The 12,552-nt window shown below is 28.5% G+C and overlaps 1 protein-coding gene across 3 annotated transcripts; it reads left to right on the forward strand.

Moving 5' to 3' along the window:
* Positions 1 to 532: 532 nt before the first annotated feature.
* On the forward strand, positions 533 to 11,898 carry LOC115233440. Of its 3 annotated transcripts, none has more exons than XR_003883774.1 (14): positions 533 to 722; positions 1,261 to 1,331; positions 1,438 to 1,576; positions 1,985 to 2,162; positions 2,295 to 2,402; positions 2,472 to 2,753; positions 2,939 to 5,302; positions 5,676 to 5,790; positions 6,001 to 6,205; positions 6,447 to 6,627; positions 6,831 to 7,010; positions 7,126 to 7,278; positions 7,365 to 7,492; positions 7,556 to 7,648. XR_003883774.1 is itself a non-coding variant. In XM_029803857.1 (14 exons), exons 1-14 carry the CDS (start codon positions 678 to 680, stop codon positions 7,948 to 7,950), a joined length of 4,317 nt encoding a protein of 1,438 aa, XP_029659717.1. In that variant the 5' UTR covers positions 536 to 677; the 3' UTR covers positions 7,951 to 11,898. The 3 variants fall into 3 exon arrangements, 2 of the variants coding, with proteins under 2 accessions (XP_029659717.1, XP_029659718.1); XM_029803857.1 differs by lacking the exon at positions 7,365 to 7,492 and adding an exon at positions 7,748 to 11,898 and having other exon boundaries at positions 536 to 722; XM_029803858.1 differs by lacking the exons at positions 533 to 722; positions 7,365 to 7,492 and adding exons at positions 866 to 996; positions 7,748 to 11,898.
* The last annotated feature ends 654 nt before the right edge of the window (positions 11,899 to 12,552 follow it).

A 12,552-nucleotide genomic window follows, 5' to 3' on the forward strand; every position in this document is an offset into this window, starting at 1 on the left:
TTTTGCCATTGATTTCAATGCTAATATTTTTCACTTTTCATGTTTCCGCATTAAGCCCGAATCACACTAGCGGCTCGCGGCTGCGATTGCGATTGCGTTTGTGATTGTGATTTGCTACGCTCCAATCATACTTGCAATTGGTGCTTTCTGATTGGCTGAGGCAATCGCAATCGCAGCCGCGAGCCGCTAGTGTGATTCGGGCTTAATGCGGAAACATGAAAAGTGAAAAATATTAGCATTGAAATCAATGGCAAAAATTTCACTTTCCCGCCCTAGGGGAAAAGTTACATGATCGATACTCTGGCGTATAGATTAAAGCCCGTATCAGACTACGCATTGAAGATTGAGATTAAAGATTAAAGATTGGAATTTGACCAAACAGGACAAAGAAATTTTAGTCCCTTTTGTTCTGATTAGTCAAATTCCAATCTTTAATCTTCAATCTTCAATTTTCAATGCGTAGTCTGATACGGGCATAAAGCCTATCGCACAATGCTAGGCGATAGCGATAGCGATTGGCTTTAAAGTGTTCTCTCTATATAAAGAGTGTAAACGGTGCAAATGCAAACGAAACGAGTAGACTTGTCGATAGCGGGAAAAACATTGATATTTGTTAGAAGCAATGTGTAAAAATCAATTTTCCAATAAGAATATTATGTGTTGTTATCTAAGACAAAATGGATAATAGTAACAAGAATTTGCACAACATCATAGACACGATCGTAAGTACTATGTACGGCGTATTTTTAAGTTTTAATCACAATGTGAATGTACGAGAATAGAGGTTAGTTCAAATTTTGATGTTAGAAATTGGTAGTTTTTTTAGCGAAAAAAAACCAACAATTTTTTCTTAACAATTTTAAAGTTTTCCTGTATGAAAGTGGTCTGGATAGAAAGCTTATTCGGGGCTGCGGGTATATATAGAATCTATAGCTGTCTTACAATTAGAAATATTCACGTGGTTACAAATTTTAGTGGAAGCGTGTCGATTTACCGGTACGCCACTAATGACTTTCGCTTTTTCTTTATTGCGTACTGGGAAGATTGATAACAGTCGCATGAAGACATTATTATAACTATACATTTCAGTTTCCGGCTTCTTTTGTATTCTTGTTTTCATCTTTATATGTACGCACTATAAAATTTAACGATCGCTATAAAATTTAATATATCTTCTAAGCTTTTTTTGCAATTTTTTTATAATTTTACATTTGATAAATGTAATTGAAATATAAATGGTAAATAACTTTACAATTCTAGGAAGATGATTATAAGGCAAAAAAAATGAAAGAATCAACTTTATTGTTGAAACAAAAAATGTGCAAGACGAAGTAAGTGTTTCTTTTTTTATGCCACTCTACATTTTTTTTTTTAATGATTTGATACATTATACAATCAATTTTTTGATGGAATTTGATAATCTTTGGTATGTTTCAGTGATTTAATTAAGCAATATATCGAAAAAGTGAGAGAATTTAATTGTTTGAAATCAGATTTGGAAGTTACAAAGAAGGATGCAAATTATATGAAATCCAGATACAAATCTGTCACAGATGAGACAAGAAAACTAGAACTTGTAAATAATAATTTTTCCTAAATTAAATTACCATTAACATTCCCTTAAATTTTTTGTTAATAATAGCTTTTTATACTTTTATCTTTCAAGCTGGTATACAAAGATATTATTTAAATATAGAATATAGAATTAATATATTAAGTGCAAGAGACAAGAACAATAATAATTTTTTAAAGAGCTTAGCTGAAATATTCTTGAGATATTTTGATGATAATATAATGGAATATTCTTGAGATATTTTGATGATAATGTAATTGTTTATTCATGAATACACAAATCTCGAGTTTCCAGCTTGAATGGTAAACATTGCTTATGTCACATTTGTACTTTAACTAATACATTCCAATTTGATCTGAGAAAGAATCACGTATGTTTTATATATTAATATATGCATCTTACAATCTTTAGCAAATTGTAGACGATAAATTGAAAAATGAAAAGTTATCAAACAAGACAAAGGAATATGAGGTAAATATAGCTGCAGATAAGCAAACTATACAACAATTAACGTGTAGAATAAAAGAGTTGGAAGATGAGTGTTCTACTAAAATTATGGAGTATGATCTGCAAAAGTCATCTTTCAAAGGTAGAACAACAAGTTAAATGTTTCTTATATTTATTTCTCATATATTATATAATCAATATATGGAGGAATAATTATATTTATATTTATACCTTCAATAATATACTAATATTCATATTTTTCTTCCTTTATAAGATAAAATTAAACATTTGGAACATGAATTGCAAAAATTAAAAGTGATGCACAAAAGAAAGGAGAAAAAAGTTATTTCCAACAATTCTGATACTGCTAAATTAAGTTTGGGTAAGTATAAGACTAAAAGCAAACAATTTCTTATTGCTGTATGCCCAAAATGTGGATTAATATTGACAGAGACAAAATCTAGTTCGGATATTGGTATCAATGTATTATTACGTGATGATAATGGACTAAATGCAAAACCTGAGGTACAAGAAAAAAGCATCATGACTGATGAATTTTATAATATCAAAGATGATCTGTATCCATTATTTTGTGCAAAATGTGAATCTCATTTGCCTTTAGCCCTAACACCTGAAAAAATATGCAAAACAATGTGCACATATCCAGACTTGATAGAAAAAAATTTTTATCCACCATCAAAAGAAGTTCTTTTGTCCCCATGTTTAGTTCCTAGTAAGTAACATATGATATAACTATTTGATACAATGATAGATTATAACTAAACTAATTTATAGACTCATATATAAATATATATTGTATGTGTGTGTGTGTGTGCATATATTCTTTAATATTGTATAATATTGTATAATACTGTGTTATATTATATACATATCCTTCTTAATATTTTTAATTTTTAGATACATATCCAGATTCTACAAATAGAAATGAAGATGTTCTCTCTAGAGCATTATCTATGTCACATTCGAGCCCATGTAACCATTATAACGATTCAACAGTTAACAATCGGAAATCTCAATCGATATTTCACTCGATGTCTGCTACAATGCAAAATGAAAATGATGAATTAAAAAATACAAATATTACAACGCATACACCGATTGCAACTAAACCATCTAGTAATCTCAACTCAATTTCCAAAACATGTACTTTGTTTCAAAGTATGGATTGTGCGAGAGAGAATTTCTGTTCCAATGATTTATTAGCTAAGCATTCTTCATCTATTGAAGAGATAAGGAAGCAAATTCGATTATTAAAAGGTCAAATGAAAAAATTTAAAAGATTGAAAGAAAACCCAAATACTAATTCTTGTCATTGTATTATAAATCATAACGATAATACTTTGCTAAATTCGAATCTAGTTACCATAATTTGCAAAGGCATTGCAGAATATTACGATAAAAGGAAAAAGACTTGCTCTAAAAATGTGGGAAATATTGATTCAGAGAAAGATAAAAAGATAAAACTGAAAAGACGTCGATTGAACAAATATAATGAAGATAAAAATGTATCTGTGTGGAAAATTGAGAGCTTTGATGAGAGATATCTACAAGATACACTTTATAATAAATCTGAAGATACTATGAAAACGACTGCATGTGATATTTTACAATCTAAGCGTAAATTATGCATAAATAAGAGTAATGCAATATCGTATGTAAATGCGTCCAGTAAGTTCCGTAATGACATTGATGATTATGACAAAAGAAAGTTTATTTTCTGCAAAGAGAATGCATTGAATTCAGCAGAAAAGGCGATTGTTGAGGATGATCTAACGACATCGCATTTAAGTACTGACAAATTATATAATAGTATTGAAGAAATAAGCAATAATTCCTTAAGTGAAGATAATACGAAATTTGTCGATTTGGGGATGAAAGTTTCATCATGTAACAGTGATATTAGTATTGATGATGCTGATATAATTTCGAAAGAAAATAAAATAAAAAGAAAGAGTCAAAATAAAACGAAATATAGCGATCGTTTGTTTAAAAAAATTCGTAACTTAAAGAGAAAGGTGCAAACAAATTCACATGTAAATAAAGAAGAGAGTATTGAATTACACTCTGATTATCATAAACCAATAAAAAAGTTGCGGATTGCACATACTCCAAAAACATCAGTTCTCCAATGGAATACCGATCGAGAAGATTTTACACATTGCACTATAAAAAATATATCTAATTTAGAAGCATTTCAACAAAAGTATAATCAACGCTTAAATACACAAGTTCTGAAAGATAAGTTATTAACTGAGAATAAAGAAGATAGTACAATAAGCGAGAAATGTGATGAAAGAAGTGCTGAAAAATATAGTGAAACAAACAGTATTGATGATGAAAGATCTATCAGAAAAATACAAGAGAGAAACTTAGTCTCGACAAATAGTGAAAGTTGTCTTCAAAATAACGACAATTTCACTCTGTCTGTTATGGATATTGAATGTGTATCTACAGTTTCGGAATTTGATAAATCTGATGATGTCTCCGTTGAAGATTCAAGCAAAGAAAGTATATCAGTGGAGGGAATAACGGTAGGAATGTCAAATAATTGCAATGAGCTTGATGTATCACATAATAATGTCCCAGACAACATAGCAAAAGATTTAAAGCTTGAAAAATCAATCTCACTAAAAACACAAGTCATTATCCAATCAGAAGCTAGTGGTCTCTGTAAAAATTCGAAATATGACACATATAAGTTTACTGAAAATTTACAAGCAAAATCGACCGATATTATTAAAAAAGGAATAACACCGAGTGTTGAATTGGAATACATTTGTAATACAACTAGAGACGAAAGTTGTGACAATCATGAGATACCGAAGAATATGGATACAAATGATGATTCAATGTCGAATCAATCGATTGGGATAGAAGCAACGGGACATGAAAATCGTAATAATCATAATATATCTAATGAAGTTTCTGAAATACAATATTTGCAGAGAGACAATGAAATCATTATTGAGAATTGTACATATGACAATGGTGTAGACGAATCTCTCAACAAAGTAAAAAATACATTAGGCAAGCAAGGAGAAGTGTATGCTAATGATAAAATAACTGAGATACAAACTATTGAAATTCAGAGAGAAAACCTGAATGAACAAAACAAAGAAACAAAATTTATCAACCATGTCCTCTATGATAATGTCGAACAATTTCAAACACCAATGTCTCAACTAACTACATATATTAACAGAAAATGTATCAACCGTAAGCTGTCACAGAAGAAGAAGACATATGATTGTACAATTACAGGTATTTAATAAATAAAGGAAGAAAGATATAATTACAAAATATATTTTAAGGAGACAATCCATCTTGAGGCACTTAAAACTAAATAATTCTTTGAAATTTCTTTTAGTAATGTTCAAAGTATGTATTAAATGTTTAAAAATGTAAAAATTTTATATGTATGGTTTATTAAACATGATATACATGTAAGCTCATTAGAAAAAAGGTAATCATTAATTTTTGAAAAAGAAAATAACGTGTTAAAAAAAAGCCCAAAATGTTTAAAATGATGATCATTTAATATTAAATTTCGTGTTCGTTTTAGATTGTTTTCTTAATTCATTTTTAATGAAATTAAATATTGATACATATTATACATGTATTACTTATATTTTAGACAGGTTTGTGAAGAAACAATTGAAAAGGCTTATAAATAGTGCCTGGGAAAATTCTGTACATTACGATGTAATACAAAAATTAGCAAACACATGTGGACCACGTATTATAGCCAAGTTAGTATAATATTTTGTAAACTTGTCGAATACATAACAATTAGAAGTGAAATTTTAAATATATTAAAAATATTAATACATTTGTTTGAATTACGCTGAATATATGGTTAATGTACACTTGATTTTTCAAATATTAAATTTGAAATTTTTCTCTATGTTACATATATGAATAAAGAGAAGAATAATATTTTTCCTCCAATTGTATTTTAGATGTATAGTTGAATTTTTGTTAGAGCATGTCGAACATGACGATGCTCTGGATAAATCATTCACTCCTCCAGCACCATTGATGGCAACATATGAGCAGAAAATTACAGCATTATTAATCGATTTAGAGGTGTCGAAACCAACGGTTCTTCACTTTGTACAAGTTGCTATTGAATATAAGCTATTCAACCTTTCTAGTGAAGTGAAGGTTTATATGTGTATTTGTTTAATATAGTATACATTTAACACAAATTAAACTACACTATACAAGGCGGCTCAGTAATCGTGATAATTGGCAAAGCGATGACTTTTCATGAACAAAATGCAAAAATTTTATTCAGTATTTTCTACTTATTTCTACACGAGAAATTGTCTATTGTATTACGATTATTAGGCCAACCTATAATAATAATAATAATAAAGCAACATTAATGTTTTCATATATACAGATGCGAGTTGGCTCACTCACGCGGATGTATCTCGTCCTGTCACGTATCCAGAAAGACAGAGAAAGAGTACGCATAATGTGCTGCAATGCTCTCTACTGCATGAATCTTATGTCGATAAATGTTTTATATACAGTACTTACATCTTGGCCTGAAGTACTTCCCAATGCTGAGATTAACAATGGTATTATATATTCCATAATATACGTGAAAAAAATGTTTAATGAAAGGAATCATTAAAAAGAGTGATAACAGATTCTAAGACATGTAATGGTTTCAACATTAATTGTAAAAATCGTTATGCATACAATTGCATGCAATTACTGTGATGTAAGTTGCAAATTTATGCTGAACATAGTTATCCAATTAGATATCCAATTTTTACAGAAATATTACCAACGTGCATAGCCTTTCTTATCGGCTCGCAACAAATCCAGGGTACACCATCAAAAAAATTATTAAAGAAATTACTTGCATTAAAGACATTAGTATCGACATTTTATAAATATGCTTATACTAAACAAGCAAGAGATGATATTGTTAAAGAGCTCATGACTCTTCTCAAAGGTAAGCATATTTTTCGCACCATATTTTTATAATTTATATAAATTGCTATATATATATATATATGTAATGTGTATGTATGTGCGTATGTGTGTATAAATATATATATTTGTTGTAGCTAAACGGACTAATGGTTTAGATACAGCCATTATACTTATTGCAAAAAGAGGAGGATCATCTTGGACATATAAAAATATCATTCAATCTGCTCTATTGCCAATGATTATCAACTATGAACATCCTTGTATATATAGCGCGTTTTCTCTACTTGGTATGTTCATTTTTTATTTATTATATTATGCTTTTGATGAAAATATTATATTTTACACATATTGACGTTATTTACATTATATACAGGGTGTCCCATAATATATGTCAACCAACTTCAGAAATGGATTTAGCACTTAAAAACAATTATAATACGTACAAAAATAGTGCTGAAATAGTACTAAATTCATCTTACGTATTACGGGACACCTTGCTTTGTATGTATATACATTATGTGTGTATGTGTGTGTATTTTTATTTATTTATTTATTTGTTTGTAGGAAAGCTTATGCGCGCATTTCCATTAGAAGATAAAGACAATATTGTGCAGGAGATTAGTGAACAGCTCTGTGATCTTATCCAGTCTGGCCAAGGTGATATATCCATTTTGCATCAAAAGCTAGTCTTCTTATATAACAATATATGTGTGTAATATATAACATGCATATAATTTTATCCATTTCTGTAAGTAGGTACACACGATCAACAAGAAGGCATAATATCTGCATTGCTCAGTCTTTCCAGACAGAAATTTGATGTTGTTGCACCGTCTATAATAAGGTGGGCGCCGGAAAAATCTTTAAGGCCAACTGTCATCACACAGTTACAAGCGTTTATAAATACACATAATCGAAAATTTTGGAAAAATTATTTACAGCGTATCGAATCAAAATAAAACATGTTATGCCAATTGTGTTAAACGACGAGATTGACATTTGTATCTTTCAATTATCATTGTAATCTGTTTTACAGCTAATTAGATAAAAATACAATGACAAACAAGATATCTTATGGACATGTTGCGCGATTATAATGCATGTTGTTTACAAATTGACGATACAGTCCATTCATTTTGTTTTAGCGAAATATATAAATAATGATTTAATTTTATTTTGCGCTTAATTTTATATATTATAAACTTTATTCGCGCGTATAATAAGTTTACATAAAATTTAGGTTTTCCTTTATTATTAGTTTACATACTAAAATATTTATTTTAAAAAATGTAGACAATATAACATTTTTTTCTAAATGCTCTTCGTGCTTCGCGCTGTTATAAAAATCACTAGCATTTTTAATTTATTTTGTGTTTGTAAAACTCGTTTCATATTTTGTTACGATATATATTGAAACGTTTCCTTGTGATTTATAGATATAAGATATTTTTCGCGTGTAAAAAAATACGTAAATATAAAATACATATTAGTAGACATTAATAGACATTATTTATTTTTCTCGAAATTTCTTTGCTAAAAATATACTAGAGATAAAATTATCTCTTCTTTCCAGTCATTGTAAGGTTTAAAAAAAATCTCAAAAATAATGTTTTCAAAGTTGCCAAGCTAAATAACAATTTAAATAGGCTCCGTAAATTAAGGCTCTTGATTCTCCTTGGTACAGTTATATTGAATTATAACACAGTTTAAGTTATATACATGCATTTACAAATGAGTAATCATATACCTTTTTTTCTTGGTTACACATCGAAATAAATTAATTTTTTTCACATACTACCATTCGCCGAAAATATAAATTAACAAGATATATCGAAAACTCTTTTTTTGTTTGTCAATTATCCTGTGTTTTAATAAATGCATGTATATAATTCAATCGGCATGTTTCGGTATATTTTCCGTAAAAACGAACATTTTTATAGTTGATCAAAATTTACAGCTATTTATAATTAAACGTTTAATTCATAAGCCGAAAAGAGTCTGATATATATATTTTACCCATCTGTACTGTCAGACACGAGTGGGATGTCGTGTGGACAAAATTCATTTGAATCTATAATGTAAGAAAATAAAGATATTTATACATGATTTTTCGCATCTGATGTAATCTAATGTCATAAATGCAATAGTATGGCTGCAGCAAATAATTAGGAAAACCTTCAAATTAAGATAATTAAATAAAAATAAAATAAAGAAAAATTAATTAGAGAATCGATCCATTATGACAAAGGAATGGCAAAGACAATCTATATTTTGTAGCCAGTCACTTTGTCGTTTTTCTTCGATCTTTTTATCTCATTTTCAAGATTTCCATATCGTTTTATATTTCTTAGTATGTAATTATACCAAGCAAAAAAATGTAGTGAAACGAAATATTGCTCCAAAAAAAGTATATTAATAATCATGAGATTTCGGTCAATTTTAATCTGAACTCCATTTATGGAAAGCATACGTTATACTACCTGAATATTGAATTGTATACATAAATAGGTATTATAAAATATCTATTTTTTTATGAAATATTATTTGGATATATACGATGAGCTTGATATTGCCGCTGCGTGGACATATATGAATAAAATGTTAATAAAAGAAAATATATAATGAGATATGATAACGCTATATCTATGCAAATATCGACATTTATGCTAGTCTTAGTCTTTTCGAAACAAAATTATAAGTTTTTATTTTTAATATAATAATAATGCTGTGAGAGAGATAATAAAAGTATAATCATAATAGTAATAATAATATAATAGATAATATAATATAATATAATAATAATAATAATAATATAGATAATATTCAACATATATATCATAAAAGCTTCCAACCACAGAGCACGCTAAGTTAGTACATGTATGTATACATGGTTTCTTTATAAATAATAACAATATATTTTGGATGCGTTGCCGAGCGGTGTAATATTTCTTTCTTTTTGTTTTGTTTCCAAAATTCTATTTAAATATAACTTCTTCCCTACATCAATGTCTGTTTTCTCTTTCTCTTCTTTTTTGCACACGCGCGTTCTTGTTCTAATCTCTCTAATGATAAGCAACTAATTCTTCCATTTAATCGATGTCTTTGGTACATTAACATCGGGCAGCATGCTATCACATGCTATGGAAGTTTGGTATATCAGATGAGGATACTCATCACATTGTCTGCTGCCATAAAGTGCGCTTCAAATATGCTTCCGAGTTCTCGAACATTACACGGACAAGATTGTTATTTCTAAGAGCTCAATGTGCGAGAAATGGTGACGCGAAATAAATATCAGGATATTTCGATTTTATCAGGGAAATTCTGAATAAAATTCCAAGATCGATAGTATCATGTGTATGCATATAAAGAGAGAGAGAATAAGGAATTAATAAAACTATAAAAATGTTGATGACGTTTTTGCGTATATATATATATATAGATCGAACGGAAAATTCATGCAGTTTTTTCGATCTTTATCTGTTAGCAAAAAACGGCACGAGCTTTCCGTTCAACCCAGCCCAATATATATAGTGTGATTAATATAATTATATCTGATAGATATCATAATATAGCGTGAGCAATATTATATATTATTATTGCAAATTGAGTGACAATATTTGAGAAAAATAAGAAACTAGACTTTACTCGGTATATTGTTTCTTGGCGGTTTTGCAGGATTTGTGCTACGATCATTTACTGAAATATATGATTTTTTAAGGAAGAAGTACTATATATATATATATATATTCATTAGATTTTTGTGCAAGTTTTAGATTGAATCGTGACTTTAGAAATAATTTTATGTATGCGTGTGGTGCGTCTGAATTTATAGGAATGAAAAATTTTTAATAATTTTAATTGGCGAATGTATCTTTTCGTCTTGCCATAAAAATCATACGATATCGTTTAACAGTAATTATTTCTCTGTAATTAACATGGTATAATTTAAATAATGTTATTTATCCAGATTATTATGAAATAGTTGTAAAACTATCGCAAAGAAAATGGCATTTGTGTCATTTTTTTGGATGACACTTTGGTGTTGTTATTTTACATGTATTTCATGTAATATAGTCTTTTTCGCGCGCGGAATACAATACGCGATGCTGTCTTATGTGCTAAAATGCCAAATCATTGGTACATTAATTGATCATGTTACGTATACTCTTTTGAAATTGCTTATTATAATACTTCGTATGATCGCTGATAACGATAATGTACACGATATAAAAATGACGCTCTCTCTCTCTTTCTTGTTTGACTAATTTGGCCGAGTCAGAAAAAAGCCTTAAATGAGAAAAAAGGCCAATTAACCAAAATTGGATGACACGAAAGAAACAAAAGCATCAGGCAAATGTAAAACAAAAAAAAAAACAAAAACAAAAAAAGACCGCGCGCGCACACGATTGTTTTTAAATTATAATAGGAGTTATAAAATGTTAAAAAGAACGAATAATTTTTCAACAATGAAAACTACCATGATTCATTAAATATAGTCATTGGCAAATTTCTATAGAACAAATCGCAACTTGTGACTTGCATTAATCCATATATACACACAACATATTACATATATATATTTTTTTGAGACCTTAAATATATTTCAGATATATTATATTTTATGCTATGGAAACGTATACATCATTTTGAGTAATATTTTGACAGTTATTTTACATGGATACTAATTTTGTTATATATTCGTTCTTTTTTAACAAGCTTCTTATACACACATATTTTAGAAATTTGTACTTTTGTGACTCTATTATTGTTTTATTGGTAAAAAATTATTTGTTCGAATATAAATGTAAGATTTCTAATACAAATTTTTCTTTGTATATATAAATATCGCCGAGATCTTTAATTTATTAAGACAACTTATTAAAATACTTATTGAGTACTCTGTGCGAAAAGTTTCTTTTTTTTCTATAAATAATCTACATGTTTGTCCTTGTATTGGAGGCACGAAAGAGATGTTTATTTTGTAAGCAACAATGTGTCTTTTTAATGTAACAATAATATGTATATTCCCCTCTCAAGAGAAAATCGTACGACCATTTTCTCGCAGCATATACTGTTTCTAACGATGAAATTAATTTGTACAGATATATGTGTATATATAATCTATGTTCATTAAATCTGCAGTAACCAATTATCATATTGAATCTGGAAGGAAATGTAATATATGCATTTGTATTTAGGACATTTGTGGTTTTATCTAGCTGCATACATTGACTGTACTAATTGCATGATATTGATATGTTACAGCAAATATTTTACTAATAAATCCTTTATAATTAGTTTCAAGCGCGCGCTCAAATTAAAAACAGACAGTTTTGTTCTTTCGTATCATCCGCTAGTTTTATCTGATAAATGTGTTTTATGTTTGAATGTGACACATTACGCATTCCATTCTCAACATTCGTATCGATACTGCAATTTCACACATTCCTCCTTGAACAAGTCCTTAGTGATTAGTTTTATTGATACACATTGAACTAAGAATAACTTCTAATAATAATTAATTGTCATAATAATTAATTATATTAATAAAGAATATA

Source organism: Formica exsecta, unplaced genomic scaffold (assembly GCF_003651465.1).
Source record: "Formica exsecta isolate Colony F162 unplaced genomic scaffold, ASM365146v1 scaffold175, whole genome shotgun sequence".
NCBI lineage: Eukaryota > Metazoa > Arthropoda > Insecta > Hymenoptera > Formicidae > Formica > Formica exsecta.